Below are 18910 nucleotides of genomic sequence, written 5' to 3'. Positions count from 1 at the left end.
CATACAACCCCACCACTACCCCCGGTGCGGGCTCTGACTTCGAGCTGAAGCCCCTGGTCTTTTTGAAACCTAGCAACGCCCCTGACTGTCAGTAATTTTGTCATGTTTTCTTAGTAAAAAAAAATGCTGTGGAGGTTGGTAACACTGTGTTGTGACTGTCTATCTGCTGGGTAGCTCTTACCACAATGTCCTGGATTCCCTGCATGCTTTGCAGCTTCTCCTCCATTTTTAATGTCTACATGTCCCATGGTACCTTGCTGTCTGCAAGCAGTGATCCCTGTACTGACTCCGCTTCCTGAAACTCCTCCCCCCAGTACCTCTGTAGGTCAGAAGGCGGGCTCTGTGAAATGTGTGACACAGCAGTGCCTACTCACAGGTCATATTGAATATGTGTCACAGAATTCAAGAAAGTCAATGTGTGGCTGATCTTTAGAAAGTTGAAAACTTCCATATACACAATCTTATACCCACAGTTCATCCAGAGAAAGGCAAAAAAAAAAAACAATAAAGCATAATCCAATTTGCTTCAGTGGGGGAAAAAATCATTCCTGATCCCCCAACAGGCAATCACATATTCTCTTCAGGGTGATTCAGACTAATAGGAGTAGGCTAGAAATAATTTAAATAAAATGTGGAAATGATTATATGATTTCGCATTTTGAGTATAGATACGCTTTATAACATTTGCAATGACTGAATAATCCTATATAGGGATGAGCCCGATGTTCGAGTCGAACGTAAGTTCGACTTGAACATCGGGTGTTCGCCTGTTCGCCGAATAGCGAACAATTTGGGGTGTTCGCGGCAAATTCGAAAGCCGCGGAACACCCTTTAAAAGTCTATGGGAGAAATCAAAAGTGCTAATTTTAAAGGCTTATATGCATGATATTGTCATAAACAGTGTTTGGGGACCCGGGTCCTGCCCCAGTGGACATGTATCAATGCAAAAAAAAGTTTTAAAAACGTCAGTTTTTTCGGGAGCAGTGATTTTAATAATGCTTAAAGAAAAAATAAAAGTGAAATATTCCTTTAAATTTCGTACTTGGGGGGTGTCTATAGTATGCCTGTAAAGGGGCGCATGTTTCCCGTGTTTAGAACAGTCCGAGAGCAAAATGACATTTCTAAAGGAAAAAAAGTCATTTAAAACTACTCGAGGCTACTAAAGAGTTGTCGGTCCCGGCAATACACATAAAAGTCATTGAAAAAAACGGCATGGGATTCCCCCACAGTCAATTTGGTTCTGGTATGGATATTAACGGGAACCCCGAACCAAAATTTTAAAAAAATGGCGTGGGGGTCCCCCCAAAAATCCATACCAGACCCTTATCCGAGAACGCAATCTGGCAGCCTGCAGGAAAAGAGGGGGGATGAGAGAGCGCCCCCCCTCCTGAACCGTACCAGGCTACATGCCCTCAACATGGGGAGGGTGCTTTGGGGTAGCCCCCAAAACACCTTGTCCCCATGTTGATGGGGACAAGGGCCTCATCCCCCCAACCCTTGCCCGGTGGTTGTGGGGGTCTGTGGGCGGGGGGCTTATCGGAATACGGAAGCCCCCTTTAACAAGGGGACCCTCAAATCCTGGGCCTTCCCCCTTGTGTGAAATGGTAACGGGGTACAAATTTATCCCTACCATTTCACAAAAAAAGTGTGAAAATGGCATAAAAACATAAGACACGGCTTGGGACAAGACCTTTATTAAAAAATAAAAAAATAAGTGTCCCACAAGGTCCATTCATCTTCTTCTTCTCTCGCTCCGACGGACCGAAAAAGAAAAAAAAAGCCACACGTCGCCACCGATCTGCCTCCATGGGAGGCACCCGCCGTAATGACCGGCCTCTCAGGTGACAGTTCTTTTATAACTGAGGGCGGGGCCACATGATGACATCGCCGGGTGACCCCACCCCCTCTGACACACAGGGACATCCCTATGGCTTTCCCGTAGCGTCAGAGGGGGGTGGGGTTACGCAACTGGGTGGCCCCGCCCCCTCTGATGCAAAGAGGAAGCCGGGGACGTCCCGTGTGGCCCGCCCTCAGTTATAAAAGAACTGTCACCTGAGAGGCCAGTCATTACAGCGGGTGCCTCCCATGGAGGCAGATCAGTGATGGCGTGCGGCTTTTTTTTTTTCTTTTTCAGTCCGTTGGAGCGAGAGAAGAAGATGAATCTACATCGTGGGACACTTTAATTTTTTTATTTTTTAATAAAGGACTTGTCCCAAGCCGTGTCTTGTGTTTTTTTACCATGTTTACACTTTTTTTGTGAAATGGTAAGGGTACATTTGTACCCCATTACCATTTCACACGGGGGGGGGCGGGATCTGGGGGTCCCCTTGTTAAAGGGGGCTTCCAGATTCCGATAAGCCCCCCGCCCGCAGACCCCCACAACCGCCGGGCAAGGGATGAGGCGGGGGCACCCTCCCCATGTTGGGGGCATGTGGCCTGGTACGGTTCAGGAGGGGAGGCGCTCTCTCATCCCCCCTCTTTTCCTCCGGCCTGCCAGGTTGCATGCTCGGATAAGGGTCTGGTATGTATTTGTGGGGGGACCCCCACACCATTTTTTTTAAATTTTCCCCTTTAAAAGGTTCCCCTTTAAAATTCATACTGGACCTGAAGGGTCTGGTAATTGACTGTGGGGGAATCCCATGCCGTTTTTTTCAATGACTTTTATGCGTATTGCCGGGACCGACAATTCATTAATAGCCACGAGTAGTTTTAAATGACTTTTTTTCCTTTAGAAATATAATTTTGCTCTTGGACTGTTCTAAACACAGGAAACATGCACCACTTTACAGGAATACTATAGACACCCCCCAGGTACGAAATTTAAAGGAATATTTCACTTTTATTGTTTCACTTTAAGCATTAACAAAATCACTGCTCCTGAAAAAACGGCCGTTTTTAAAACTTTTTTTTGCATTGATACATGTCCCCTGGGGCAAGACCCGGGTCCCCAAACACTTTTTATGACAATAACTTGCATATAAGCCTTTAAAATTAGCACTTTTGATTTTTCATGTTCGTGTCCCATAGACTTTTTACGGTATTCGCGCGTTCAAATTTTTTTCCTGTTCGCATGTTCTGTTGTGAACCGAACTGGGGGGTGCTCGGCTCATCCTAAAGCTTCTCATATGATTGCATAATTATTCACTGACAATCCCGGTTCATTTCTATTTAGTAAATTCTGGATCTGATCATTCTTGGTACCTTTATCCAGCACAGACATCTCTCTGCTCTCCCAGTCCTCCATGGAGTCGTGTTTCCAGGACACCCTCACCACAGAGTCTGGATGACTGAAGAAGTTCCCAGGAAGTTTATATTTACTGTTAATTGTGTATGTTCTGTCATCGTTTTGAGATATTTTGCCACGATCTGAAGTCTCTGTGTCATTCCATTTGATCTGGATATTTCTTGGGTAAAATTTTTCTATATCCAGGGAGCACAAAACATCTTCAGAATCAGTCAAAGACAGTTTTAAAGGATCAGACACTGTGGGCTTTGCTGAAAGAAAAAGAGCAAGAAATGATTCCAATCATAGTGCATTATAATCACTTTTCTAATTGTCTTCCTAAAACTTGATACATATGGGCAGATACCACTATACTTTGTTTTTTGATGTAGGGTCATCAAGCTTCAGTACTGTGTGGACTAAAAAAACAGACCTCCCTTAACTTTACAGTATACTAATTGTTAGAAATAGTTATGTGCTCTGTTTGGGTCATCCCCTTTAAAATCTGTCATTGACCTACGTCCATACATTAAAAGTGCTCCTAAATGATATAAAAATCCATTTTATGTAGCTAAATGAAAACAGGCTTAAAAAATAAAAGCTTTACAATGTATGTTTTGCTCCCGCTAACTAAGGTTTTAGGACAAAAAACTTTTTTTCTATATTGAGTAATGATAGAGTACAAAATCTGTGTGCCATTGGGGAGAATTCCCATCACTTCCGATCACATAGCTAAAACAGAAAGTGAGAAGAAAGTCCCCTAAACAAAATAAGTCACCAGAACTAGTGTCTCCAATGGATCTGATGGCAACCCAACACTTGGGGCAACCCAACACTTATGATTTTCCTTCACATTCACTCTTGGTGATATGGTAAAATGGACAAATAAAAAGACTGAATCTCCCTAACGGGGACACAGACCACAATTAAAAACCGATAGGGGTCCTAACTTCTCTCCAATCTATCCAAAACAAAAAAAGTTTTGCCTTTAGCTTTATGAGTACTTTAACTCAGAAAACTCCCTTCTATTGCTCTCAACCTCTTATAAATCCACAAACTCTAAATATACCCCTGATGTCTCACTTTTGAGACAGAGAAAGGGACATATGGCAAAAAATGGCCTGGTCACGAAGGAGGGGTAATTCTTCCAGAGGTCAAGTGGATAAAGTGATAATTAAGAAGGTAAACAAAAGTACAAAGTATTACCCTTCCCGGGTTTTGGATGGTTCTGGCCAGCAATATATTCCCCCAATCTGTTTACTGTTCTGAACATTTCCTTGCTTTCAGGACTGCCTGTGCCTCCCGCAGATGCCACTTCTGACTTTTTCTTAACCACTTAAACATTTTGAACTTAAGATATATGTCCTAAAATTATTCAAATACGTTTCTAGAATGCATTGCTTATGTCCAGTTCCTCTCCCCCTGCCGCTGCTCCTCCTACAGCTATTACCGGCTGTCAAAATGGCAACCAGGATTTGCTTTGTATTAAACAGCAGGAGTGCCTTTCAAAATGCAGCCTCTATTGTGTAAAACGACAATTACAAAACATCTGGGAGTAAATACAATGTAACGATGTATTATTTCCTTGTATTTACTAACTCATTCATATGTAAATCAAATGAGTGACTTTGATCTGCACATAACATCAATTATTTTCAATAAAATGTATTTGACCCATTATAAACCATTAGTTGACCCTAATCAGTCGACAGTAATTAAAGCGGAGTTCCACACAAAAATAAAATTTCTGCTTTTCAGAACCCTCCCCCTCCGGTGTCACATTTGGCACCTTTCATGGGGGAGGGGGGTGCAAAAACTTGTATAAAACAGGTATTTGCACCAAATTCCAGGCATACATCCCCACGGGGGTCTACGCCACTTCCGGCCTCCGCTGTCTGCTGGGAGACACACGGGTCACAGAGACAGCAGGGACCATTCGGATTGCGCAGCGCGATTTGCGCATGCGCAGTAGGGAACCAGAAAGTTCACTTCCAGATTCCCTTACTGAAGATGGTGGCGGCAGCATCTGAGGACCGAGGGGCGGTTCAGCCTCGGATGCTGACATCGTGGGCGCCCTGGACAGGTAAGTGTCCTTATTTTTATTTGTAGCTGCTGAATTAAAAAAAATTAATTAATCGGCGTACCTCCTCTTTAACTGCTTCCTCACCTTCCCTCTTTGCTGTTATTTTCCTGCTGACTTTCTTCTCAATGTCTTATTTATTACTTTTTTCTAACTTTTTTTTTTTACTTTTTTTTTATATTTTTACCATCATTACTTATCTTTTTATTTTTTTACAGTGTCATATAAACAGAACAGCTTTGTAGACGAAACATTATTTTAGCATCATTTTAAATGGGACAAATTGTAGAATAAAATGTACACTATTATGTACAGCAAAACTACTTTTTTTTTTTTTTAGCACTGATTACAATAGAAAAAAAAACCTTTTTTTAATAATTTCTCCCCATTTTGTTTTTCATGTGCTTTGTTTGTTATTTATTTCAACGTCACAGAAAAAGAACTTAGTGTATAAGCTTTGTTTGCCTCCCAAAAAGAATGTTTGTAATATTTTTGTTATCTTAACCTCTTGGCGCTGGCTGCACAAAAACATGTGGCCTCTCGGCGGGTGGGCCTTGGCGCCGAGCGGCCGCATATTTGCATGCATTTGTTCCACCCTTTTCTGTCACCCTCCATATGGCCTTGGTGTTCTCCATACAGTATGAGGCACCACAGTACAAAGTGACTTTTTCCCCATTGTACCATGTCTGGGGACCGTATATGTTGTTAATACTGAAGGTCGGCATCTCTGCTGCAGTAATGGAAAAAAGTTAATTGTAATTCTAAATGAAAATACCACATTAATGTAATTATATATGTTCACAAGTATATGTATAGTCAAACTTTTTATTGTTAGTTTTAGAGTAGGGAGGGGAGAATATAAGAGAAGTACATTGTTGGGGTTTAAATACACATTTAAAGAAAAAAAAATATATATATAATATATTATAATATATATATACACACAATATAAATATTGTAGGTAAAAAAAGCTTACACATATGTTAATTCCACTGTGTAATTAGTTGCTTGCTAGTAGTTCAGTTTTAAGAGACCATTTGCACAAAATATAGTAGTTATATGCTGTACACATAGAAAATAACCACTTGCTGACCACAATAAAACAGTTCAAGCGCTACAGGGTGACAGCCCTGCGCAGGATCACCTATACATGGTTCTGAACTTCCGGGTATGGGGCGTGACTGTGCACCACCAAAGACTCCCTCCCTCTGTGATTACACACAGCAAGAGCCAATCGGAGGGTACCGCAAACTCAATGTCCGCTGGCATCCCCCGATCATCCAGCAGAGAGGCAGAATGGTGGTCTACATATGTAAACAAGGCAGATTCTGACAGGAGGGAAGGTATTGATCATGTGTCTCTGCAAAGCAGGGACTACGATCCATCTCTTCCTTTAGTAAAAGCACATCACACAGTATAGTAAAGCACTGGTCAGGCACACATTTAACCCTTTGATCGCCCCTGATGTTAACCCCTTCCCAGCCAGTGTCATTAGTACAGTGACAGTGTATATTTTTAGCACTGATCACTGTATTAGTTTCACTGGTCCCCAAATTGTGTCAGAATGTCTGTTGCAATGTCGCTGATCGCTGCCATTACTAGTAAATGAATAAATAAATAAATATATCCCGTAGTTTGTAGACGCGATAACTTTTGCACAAACCAATCAATATACGCTTATTGGGATTTTTTTTTCACCAAAAATATGTAGCAGAATACATATTGGCCTAAATTGATGAAGGAGTTCGATTTTTTAAATTTTTTTGATTGGATTGGTTTTATAGCAGAAAGTTTTTCTTTTCAAAATGGTCTTTTTTTGTTTATAGCGCAAGAATAAAAAATGTAGAGGTGATCAAATACCACCAAAAGAAAGCTCTATGGCCCCTTTCACACTGGGGCGGTTTGCAGGCGTTATTGCACTAAAAATAGCGGCGTTTTACCGCCGATGCCCCTACCGCCCCACTGTGAAAGGGGCCTGTTTGTGAGAAAAAAAGGACACCAAATTTATTTGGGTACAGCGTCACATGACCGCGCAATTGTCAGTTAAAATAACGCAGTGCCATATCGCAAAAAAATGGCCTGGTCATTAACCTCCCTGCTGGTTTTCCTGAGTGTGGCTCGGGGTTAAATTTCAGTATCATTAGCGGTAAGCCCGAGCCACACTCGGGATTGCATTGCAGGATCCTGGTGCAGTGTACTTACCTTGTCCCCAGGATCCTGCAATGTCCCCCCGCTGTGTCTGCGGGCTCTGTCCTCCGCCTGATGCCTCTGTGTGCCAGGCTCCGTTCCCTGTGAGCGTCGCAACGCACAGTGGCGGAGCCCGGCGGCAAATTAAAAAAATAGAAAATTCACAATTTCACACAGATTACATTACTGTATGTAATTATTTCACATGCCTTTTGTGCCTAGTGATTTGTCCAGTGCCCTGCATGCAGTTTTATATTATATATACTGTTCTTTCTGCCTGGAAACTTGAGATTGTCCATAGCAACCAAAAAGTGTCCCTTTACGTCAAAAGTGGTTTTAGACCAGCTAGAAAACAGCGATAGTAAATTAGAACACTACAATATAAAACGCCAAATTTCTATGCAAAACAATGTACCGCTTTGAGACGCAAAAATCTGACATAATCATACCGCCAGGGAGGTTAAGGGGGGTAAATCCTTCCAGGGATGAAGTGGTTAATGGCCATGAATTTGGAAGGTTCAACAAGATAAAGTAGGTGTGATGTTCAGGTGTTCACAATCCTTTGGCCATATAGTATAAATAAAGGTACTCCAGATTATAAAACAGGTTTACTTGAGTCAGAACTCAGATTAAAATCACTCCAAGTATACATTGTAATGTTAAAAGTGGGATATCAGGAGTTTTACGGTGGAATGAAATCAGTGTTCACTTTAAGTGCAGGACTTCCTCTATGACAGGGACTGTGCATCCATCTGCATTTAGTGTACTGATAATAGTCCCTTGGACTAGTTGTTACCAGTGCCATTCCCCTAGCAGATCTAGCAATGAACTTCACTTTTCACTTGACCTCAGTCACTGGTGGAATGGATTTATCATTTCATTTTTTTAAACTTTATTTGTATATAATCTATCTGGTGTATGTTATTTGGTATGATTAAAAATCACATTTAACCACTTTAAGGACAGAGCCTCGTTTTGAGATTTTATGTTGATAAAGGCGGTAATAACTGTAAGCGCTTATACAGAAGATGCATACAATCCTAGGGGTATATAAAGTTAGCCAGACATAAAGTCCATGGCCAAAGTAGTGGCAGTCCAGGGGTTAATATAGTCTCTGATCGTTCAAGATGTGAAGGGCTGGCTAGTGGGATGGTTGGTCCTAAAGGTGGCTGCTGTCCTCAGAGAGCTGGCTCTGTGGTATTGCAAGAAGGGGTGGAGAAAAGGAAGCGCCACCTGAGTGCAGTATTAATATAAGCATTTAATGACATAAAAAATGAACACTTACAGGAAAGACAAGTAAAAACGGCTCATCTGTGAGTAAGCAGTGTGTATCTTCCTCGATTTTCAGTCCGGAAGTTGTTTCAGCGTTGTAGGGCTGCAGATGGAGGCTTGTAGCTTGTATCTCTTCCTGTGGCCGTCAGGGAGAAGCTGAGACTGGCGTGGAACGCACAGAGAAGGTGCGTGACAGCACAGGTCATCCAAGGACTTCCGGGTACACTCCAGGGGGAGGGCTAACATCAAGGGAGGGTTCTGGAGGCTGGGTGTGCTTGGCTACGCGCTCGGAGCTGCTGCTCCTTCAATAGGCCTGAAGGGGAGTGTGTCAGTGATGTGCTATTTATATGCCGGCGCTGTGGGACAACAAGGCTCAGCGTCGGCTAACAGCACATCACTGATAAGGGCTGTGAGAGGCAGTTTACTAAGACATAAAATACATGTTTGAGAACACTTAGTGGCAGATATTGATATAATCGCACTAAAATACTTAAAGGCACATAAGGGCTGATTGTAAATAAAAAGCATATATGTTAAAACTGTAAAAATGTATATATATAAATATTTATAAGAACACATATATATAGAAAATTGATATGAGGATTGGAAAAATATAAAATATAAAATATACTTAAGATTAAAAATAAAATTAATGATGAATAAAAGAGAGGGGAAAGGTGCTTACAAAACGTTATTTTTATATATATGTGTATATCTATGTATACTATCAAAAGATGGTGTAGAAAAAAGGGTTGAGCGGTATATGATAGGGGGGAAGGTGTATATACACATGTGCGCACACACACGCACACACATATATATACATATATACACATACATACATATATATATACACACACATCCATGTACAGTGGGCCATATAATGGTATAGGATGTGAATTGGAAGGCGAATGAGGGGGGGGGGTCTGGGTTTAATTATGGGGGGGGGTTTGTTATGGAATAACGACTGAAATGAAGGGGGAAGGGGAGTGGGGGGGGGGAAGGGGAAATGGGGGGGGAAAGGGGGGCAGGGGTGGGACAGGAAGGGGAAAAGGGAAAAAAGGGAGGGGGGGGCAGGGGACACAGGGGAAGCAGGGAGTAAGGGTAGTCCCTTGGGGGGGGGCAGGGGAGGGTGGCTTATAGTAGTGTGTGTACTTCAATTTCCTCGTTCAACCCACCGGGTGAAAGGGTGCCCAAAGAATAGATCCAATAGGTCTCTTGTTGGCACAGGCGTTTAAAGCGTTCAGCTGGAGGATATGTGGCGGGAATGGATTTGATGACCCATACACTGAGGCCAGCCGTAGAACGGTCATGATGTGTAAGGAAATATTTGGGGACGCTATGGTGGTTTCTGCCTTTTTCAATAAAGCGCCGATGTTCCCCAAACCGTGCTCTAAGTGCCCTTATGGTCCGACCAACATAAAACAACCCACAGGGACAGGTAAGGCAGTATATGACAAAGTCCGTAGAGCAATTGTAAAATTCTTTGAGGGTGTAACATTTTCCTTTTACGTTGAAGGTTTTCTGGCCATGGTGTACGAATTGGCAGGTGAGGCAAAGGGGTTTTTTACATTGATACATCCCTCTGAGGGGTATAAGGACAGGTTGTGGAGGGATGGGTTGGAGGGACTTGATTTTACTAGGGGCAATTTTGCTTTTGATGTTCTTTGATCTTCTGTAAGTTACTTTGGGTTTGATACCAACTGTGGTTTTCAGGTGAGGGTCTTCCAGGAGGATAGACCAATGGGACTCTAATATTTTCTCCATTTTCATATGTTTATCATGATATTGTGTGATGAAGCGGGTTGGTTGCTTGACAGCAGGTGAGGAGTTGTGACGACTGGTGGGAGGCTTGCGGTAGTTGTTGAAGGCTGCATCTATGAGTGGGACGGGATATCCTTTATTTTGGAATTTTTTGGACAAGATTTGACCGTGGATTTCGTAGTCAGAGTCTCTCGTGCAATTCCTCCGAAGGCGACAAAACTGGCTACGGGGGATGTTGTTCACCCATCTGGGATGGTGGCAACTGGTGTAGTGAATAAAGGAATTGCCTGCAGTAGGTTTGATGAAATTCTTGGCGTATATGGTTTCCTCATCGTGGCAAAGTTCAAGGTCTAAGAATGCCAGAGTGTCGGGATCAGCCACGTAGGTGATGGATAGGCCCAGGGCGTTGGTATTACAGTACTGGACAAACGTAAGAATATCTTCAAGGGTACCGTCCCAGATAATCACTATGTCATCGATGTATCGGCCATAATATATTATGTTTGTGGCAAAGGGGTGGTGGACTGCGAGGTACCTATGTTCCCAGTATCCCATAGTGAGATTCGCATAGCTGGGGGCAAAGTTTGCCCCCATAGCTGTACCATTGATCTGAAGGTAGTGTGTCCCTTCTGACTCAAAATAGTTATGTTGGAGGCAGAAAACGAGGGCTACGAGTATAAAATTGGCTTGCCGGGGATTGGTGAGGGGGTCGTTTGCCAGGAAATGCTCTACAGCTCTAACCCCTACATCATGGAGTATAGATGTGTAAAGTGATGACACATCAAGGGAGAGCCACCAGTAGTTCTTTTTCCATGTATAGGGTTTGAGCATATCAAGTAGATGAGGTCCGTCCCGTATGTAGGAGGGGAGGTTCTGCGCTAGGGGTTGGAGAAATTGGTCGATGTATATAGAAAACCCACTGGTGACACTGTCCATGGCAGCTACTATGGGACGGCCGGGGGGATGGGTGAGATCCTTATGGATTTTGGGCAAGTGATAAAAGTATGGGACTTTGTAGAAGTTTCTTTTAAAAAATGCAGCTTCTGATTTGGAGATAATTTTATCAGTAAGGGCTTTGTTGACCAGTGTGGCAGCTTCAAGTGAGAACTGGGATGTGGGGTCACTGGGGAGTCTGGCATAGGTGCTTGTGTCCGAGAGTAGTCTATGTGATTCAAGGATGTAATCTTCTCTGTCTTGAATCACTATGCTGCCCCCTTTGTCCGCTGGTTTGATGACAATGGATTTGTTGTGAGTCAGCTGTTCCAGGGCCTTGCGTTCCAATGGGGAAAGGTTGGATTTGGTGTAAGTATGTTTGGAGATGTTGTTGCACATTTTGATGAGGTCTGTATAGACTACTTGATAAAAGGACTGTAGGTACGGGCCCTTATTCGATGTTGGATTAAAGATGGACTTGGGACGTAGTGAGGTATGTCTAACTGGGGGTGAGGTGGAACCATGTTGGGTAAGCCATTCAAGGTCAGCATTGAAGTTCTCCGCATATAACTCCTCCAGTAGGGCAAGTACGGGTCTATCTGATTTGTCACATGAATCACAATCTGTAGTAGGAGTGGGATGAATGATATCAGAAGTGGAGGCCTGTTTGGATGATTGAATATTGAAGTGCCTTTGGACTGTAAGGTCTCTGATAAACTTATTGAGGTCTTTGAATAAAGTGAAGCTATTAGGTTGCATGGTGGGGGCAAAAGTGAGGCCTTTACTGAGGAGGGATGTATCATATGCGGTTAGGGAAGTATGGGAAAGATTGTAAATTTTTACAGTTTCCGCATCTTTTCTAACCTTCCTTCCTCGTCCCCCCCTCCGTCCTCTTCTACGTATTTTCTTTTGGTGAGGAGCAGTGGGGGGGTAGGTACTAAAAAATCATTTTCTAGGTTGGTTATTTTATCAATCGGAGATCTGGGTTTAAGCAACTGTGTGAGAGGAAGATTCTCTATCCAAGCTAATGGCTGTGGATCACTGGTTGTATTAGGGTGATCATTGGTATTGGTTTATGAGTTATCTTGAGGATTATGAGGATTTGCTTCCGAGTTGAGTAGTGGTATAGGGATGTGTGGAGAGACATCGGTGTGATCTATACCTTGGGCAGAGGTGGGTTGCTGTATTGGATTGTCATAATTGGTAGAGAGTATTGACGCCTGAGCCGGACCGGCAGAGGCTTTGTTCTGTCTATTCCTGAGGCGTTTGGGTTTAGGAGTGAGTGGCTTGGGTCCAGTTGGGAAGTGTGGAGTGTGGTGGGACACTGGCCTGGATCTGGACATATATTGGATGGAGGTGGCGGTATGTATTTGGGTGCCATATGGGATGTAGAGAGGCTCCCATGGGTCTGGATGGACATGAGTGGACGAGGACCAGAACCTAGGTTATGGCTGGGGTACTTTTTCTTTTTCCAACTGAATATTTGGTTAGTGTTGTAATCGAATAGGTCTCTTCTGAATTTACCGAGTTTATTAGTAATGGTCTGGTCTTCATTTCTGATTGTGTTCCGTTTAAGCATACTAAACCAAGTGTGCGGTAAGTGGGGAATAGTGTCACAAATAGTACTACAAAGGCTGACAATTTTGTCTTTGAGAGCTGTATATTTTCTATCTCTCTGTTGGGTGATAATACCCATCCATTTTGCTGTGCAAAATTCGGATATATGCGCCCATTCTGTGTGTAAATCTGGATCGAGGAAGGCGCACTGTTTCAGGACTCTGGGGGAGATTTTATGTGAAATATATAGTTGCAGAAAAAACGTATCCCACCACTGCTGGTTGGCGGTGGAGATAAGGTCTTCAAGTTTTTTGAAAAGGGTGCATAATTTTGAAATGGGGATCTTGGAGCCTGCAATGGGGCAGTCTTTTTTAAAAAATGAGTGGGAAAGAGGGCAAGAAGTTCCTCCAAGACAATATGTTTGTTGTCTTCAATGGCCATGAGTAGATCCATAGAAGCAATATTAGTACAATAATCAAACAATATTAATAAGTAAGTAGCAAGTGTAGCACAGTATAGCAGCTCAGTTAAAGCAAACAATAACAAGCAGATAAAGGCGGTAATAACTGTAAGCGCTTATACAGAAGATGCATACAATCCTAGGGGTATATAAAGTTAGCCAGGCATAAAGTCCATGGCCAAAGTAGTGGCAGTCCAGGGGTTAATATGGTCTCTGATCGTTCAAGATGTGAAGGGCTGGCTAGTGGGATGGTTGGTCCTAAAGGTGGCTGCTGTCCTCAGAGAGCTGGCTCTGTGGTATTGCAAGAGGGGGTGGAGAAAAGGAAGCGCCACCTGAGTGCAGTATTAATATAAGCATTTAATGACATAAAAAATGAATACTTACAGGAAAGACAAGTAAAAACGGCTCATCTGTGAGTAAGCAGTGTGTATCTTCCTCGATTTTCAGTCCGGAAGTTGTTTCAGCCCACAGGGGTAAGGCAGTATATGACAAAGTCCGTAGAGCAATTGTAAAATTCTTTGAGGGTGTAACATTTTGTTACACCCTCAAAGAATTTTACAATTGCTCTACGGACTTTGTCATATACTGCCTTACCTGTCCCTGTGGGTTGTTTTATGTTGGTCGGACCATAAGGGCACTTAGAGCACGGTTTGGGGAACATCGGCGCTTTATTGAAAAGGGCAGAGACCACCATAGCGTCCCCAAACATTTCCTTACACATCATGACCGTTCTACGGCTGGCCTCAGTGTATGGGTCCATCGAATCCATTCCCGCCACATATCCTCCAGCTGAACGCTTTAAACGCCTGTGCCAACAAGAGACCTATTGGATCTATTCTTTGGGCACCCTTTCACCCGGTGGGTTGAACGAGGAAATAGAAGTACACACACTACTATAAGCCACCCTCCCCCCCCCCCCCAAGGGACTACCCTTACTCCCTGCTTCCCCTGTGTCCCCCGCCCCCCCTCCCCTTTTTTCCTTTCCCCCTTCCTGTCCCACCCCTGCCCCCCTCCCCCCCCCCATTTCCCCTTCCCCACCCCCTCACTCCCCTTCCCCTTCATTTCAGTCGTTATTCCATAACAAAACCCCCTCCCCCCCATAATTAAACCCAGGCCCCCCCCCTCATTCGCCTTCCAATCCACATCCTATACCATTATATGGCCCACTGTACATGGATGTGTGTGTATATATATATGTATGTATGTGTATACATATATGTATATATATGCGTGTGCGTGTGTGTGTGCACATGTGTATATACACCTTCCCCCCTATCATATACCGCCTCAACCCTTTTTCTTACACCATCTTATGATAGTATACATAGATATACACATATATATAAAAATAACGTTTTGTAAGCACCTTTCCCCTCTCCTTTTATTCATCAGTAATTTTTATTTTTATTTTAATTTTAAGTATATTTTATATTTTATATTTTTCCAATCCTCATATCAATTTTCTATATATATATGTGTTCTTATAATATTTATATATATACATTTTTACAGTTATATACTTTTTATTACAATCAGCCCTTATGTGCCTTTAAGTATTCTAGTGCGATTATATCAATATCTGCCACTAAGTGTTCTCAAACATGTATTTTATGTCTTAGTAAACTGCCTCTCACAGCCCTTATCAGTGATGTGCTGTTAGCCGACGCTGAGCCTTGTTGTCCCACAGCGCCGGCATATAAATAGCACATCACTGACACACTCCCCTTCAGGCCTATTGAAGGAGCAGCAAGCTCCGAGCGCGTAGCCAAGCACACCCAGCCTCCAGAACCCTCCCTTGATGTTAGCCCTCCCCCTGGAGTGTACCCGGAAGTCCTTGGATGACCTGTGCGTCACGCACCTTCTCTGTGCGTTCCACGCCAGTCTCAGCTTCTCCCTGACGGCCACAGGAAGAGATACAAGCTACAAGCCTCCATCTGCAGCCCTACAACGCTGAAACAACTTCCGGACTGAAAATCGAGGAAGATATACACTGCTTACTCACAGATGAGCCGTTTTTACTTGTCTTTCCTGTAAGTGTTCATTTTTTATGTCATTAAATGCTTATATTAATACTGCACTCAGGTTGCGCTTCCTTTTCTCCACCCCCTCTTGAGATTTTATGTTTACAAGTTAAAATCCATTTTTTGTTTACTAGAGAGTTACTTAGAACCCCCAAACATTATATATATTTTTCTTCAGACACCCTAGAGAATAAAATGGCAGTTGTTGCAATACTTTATGTCACATTCGTATTTGCACAGCGGCCTCACAAGTGCAATTTTTTTTGGAAAAATAAACAATTTTTTTTCATTAAAAAAACAAGGCAACAGTACAGTTAGCCCAATTTTTTTATATTGTGAAAGATCCAAGTAAATTGATACCCAACATGCCATGCTTCAAATTTGCGTCTGCTCATGGAATGGCGACAAACTTTGACCCTTAAAATCTCCATGGGCGACGTTTAAAAATGTCTACAGGTTACCAGTTTTGAGTTACAGAGGAGTTCTAGTGCTAGAATTATTGCTCTCGCTCTAGCGATCACGGCAATACCTCACATGTTTGGTTTGAACACACGTTTTTATATGACGGGGCGCCTTTATAATTTTTTATTTTACACTGTCTTTGTAAACTTTCCTGTAATAGAAAAAAGCATGACAGACCTCTTATGCCCTGTACACACCGGTCGGATTTCCGACGGAAAAATGTGCGATCGGAGCGTGTTGTCGTAAATTCCGACCGTGTGTGGGCTCCATCGACATTTTCCATCGGATTTTCCGACACACAAAGTTTGAGAGCAGGCTATAAAATTTTCCGACAACGGATTACGATCGTGTGTACACAAATCCGACGCACAAAGTGCCACGCATGCTCAGAATAAATAAAGAGATGAAAGCTATTGGCTACTGCCCAGTTTATAGTCCCGACGTACTTGTTTTACGTCACCGCGTTCAGAACGATCGAATTTTTTGACAACTTTGTGTGACCCGTGTGTATGCAAGACAAGTTTGAGCCAACATCCGTCGGAAAAAATCCATGGATTTTGTTGTCGGAATGTCCGATCAATGTCCGACCGTGTGTACAGGGCATTAGTGTGAGATCTGGGGACAAAAGACCTCGGACCTCATATTTACACAAAAAATCCGCCACTGAGACCACTGTTATCTGAAAGCCGACCACTTTCTGAAGAAGAGGATACCGGGGTTATGGTAGCTATTTGCTGCCATAAGAACAGCACACCTCTTCAAACAGCGGACGTATAATGACGTTAAAGTGACTAAACCGACAACAGTAAAATCAGTCTGTATATGCAGTAATGCATGCTTGGTATACTCACTGTGGAGCCTAAGGGGTTAATCCGCCATTGTGTAAAAAGGCTGTTTGATCCTGTCTTCTCTGATCCTCCCCTTTTTTTTTTTTTTTTACTGTTCCCAATCCCTCTCCTGAGCAGAGCCTTTGGTGTCACTCTGCACATGCTCAGTTTGCTGTGTATTGCTAGAGACATTGATTTTTTGGGCGTGTGCATGTGCATTAGGGGCTGGGCGCATGGATTGGGGGGGCGGCGCCCCTGCGCCCCGTATGGATGGGCCCCACTGTTCTGGTGCTCCTTCCATTGTTGCATGATATTTCTGGCACCCGGAGTTTATTGCTAAGTGCATCTAAGGCTGGGTGGGGATAGTAATAATCGCATGTAAAATCTGACAGGTTGGTTGATCGATCGATCAGCTTTGGGTACATTCAGCCTGCCCAAACATGGTTTGAATCTCAGCCGGTCCCCGCTGCACCGGCAGAGATTTGAACCCTCTATGGTCGGCTTTACTCAACCTGCTTCAAGCTGTTTTTGCATTACCATTGACTTGTTCAGGGAGAGAAGCCAGTATGATGCAACAAAAGCCCAGCGACACAAGCCCTTAGCTACCCATAGTTCACCTTCATATACAGAACAGTTACACATTTCTGGCTGTTTTGAGGCACCTTTTATAGTAAGAGGTCCTGTGCTCTTATCCACTGGTTCCTTCAAAGATGATGCTCCACCCTGCAGATAAACTCTTCTCCCTCATCTGTGATGGATGCTTAAATTTTATACATGCTTTGTATGTGACTGTGTTATCCTTCTGCTTCTGTGGTGTGAGATCTGAGATATTGTACACATCATTCTGGGACAGAGGGAATTTTGTTCACTGTCCTTCTCCTTCTTCAGCCATTTCACACTCAGGACTTTGGGAAATACATTGGACACCTCACACTTCAGCGTTGCTGTATTTCCATAGAAAAGATTGGGAACTGGAATATCACATACCTCTGGCTTCCAGGGAAACTCTGTGTGCAACAGGAAAAAAAATATATATATGATTATCAATATCATTACCAGACAATCAAATTGTGGAACCAGCAGGTAAAATTGATCAGTGAATTGCTAGCACTGTATTATTGCTTCTCTCATTTCTAACTGTGACAGACCTAGCCGGGACAGAGGCTTTTGGAGGGGACTGAATGCCAGCCTCTTGCCTACCGATTATGGGCCCTGGCATTTGGGAGAACGGTGCTCGTTGTGAGCTGTATGCCTGGGGACCCTTGAGGTGGCATTACTTTAGATTCAGGTCCATGTCCCCCAAGACACACAGACTCTGGGGATCCTGGATATGCCATTGTGACGGGAGTCACTAATAGGGGCACAAGGTGACTGAGAACCCCACTATGATCTGTACTAGTCAGACTCAATGCTGTATATATGTATATATAATGTGTGCTGTCTCATTATGTTGTGTACTATTTGCTATGATGGTTGGGCTGCGACTGTATTCTATTGTCCATTGTGGCTGTCTGCCTCAACTATTATGGGATGTCTAAGTGTCTTGCTGTGAGGAAAGAGGGAGGGGGGATTCCTCCAGTAGCCCCCCTGTTAAGACTGTTTACTGATGAGAAGTTAAACACACCTGACCTGTGTGTCCATTGTCATTGGACAGTTTAACCCGCCCTGTTTTCCAAGGGTGGGGGGAAGTGTTTTGAAGTGGGATCTGTATAACATGTGTTTGAATAAAGATTGATTACTGCTTAAACCTCAAGACAGAGCCTGGTCTCATGCTTGGGGAGAATTATTTGTTTGGGTTCCTTGTTCGGGTGATTGAAGTGTTCGGTAGCTGCCTTTGTGTTTGGGTATGGAATGTCCTAAACGACTTTAACCCCTTTCATACTCGGGGTGTCGTACACTAACTCTGTGTATATTTTTGTGGCAATCATGTGACCTTAGTTTTTAAACCTATGATAAGCATCACAAGGAACCTGGAGACAGCGTGTTTTGTTTTTTTTATATTAAAAGTTTTCAAATGTAGAAAAAAGTACAAAGATTTACGTTGTAAAAGCTCATCATATATTTAAAAAAAAAAAAAGTAATTATTTTGTAACAGTTTGTACATTACTTTAACCTCCCTGGCGG

General features: G+C 43.1%; 1 protein-coding gene across 2 annotated transcripts in view; it reads right to left on the bottom strand.

Annotated features, from left to right (window-relative positions):
* Nucleotides 1-8975, bottom strand: part of LOC141148563 (uncharacterized) — a 76806-nt gene extending 67831 nt beyond the window's left edge. For both annotated transcript variants that reach the window (XM_073636120.1, XM_073636121.1), the window contains exons 1-2: nt 8776-8975; nt 3202-3495 (exon numbers count right to left, since the gene is read on the bottom strand). In XM_073636120.1, the coding sequence (XP_073492221.1) occupies nt 3202-3244 (43 nt within the window). In that variant the 5' untranslated portion in view covers nt 3245-3495; nt 8776-8975. The remainder of the gene's footprint in view (nt 1-3201; nt 3496-8775) is intronic.
* Between the last annotated feature and the right edge of the window lie 9935 nt (nt 8976-18910).

This window comes from Aquarana catesbeiana, linkage group LG06, assembly GCF_042186555.1.
Source record: "Aquarana catesbeiana isolate 2022-GZ linkage group LG06, ASM4218655v1, whole genome shotgun sequence".
Lineage (NCBI taxonomy): Eukaryota > Metazoa > Chordata > Amphibia > Anura > Ranidae > Aquarana > Aquarana catesbeiana.
The sequence above is the reverse complement of the archived record's forward strand: the minus strand, read 5'-3'. Positions and strand labels throughout refer to the sequence as shown.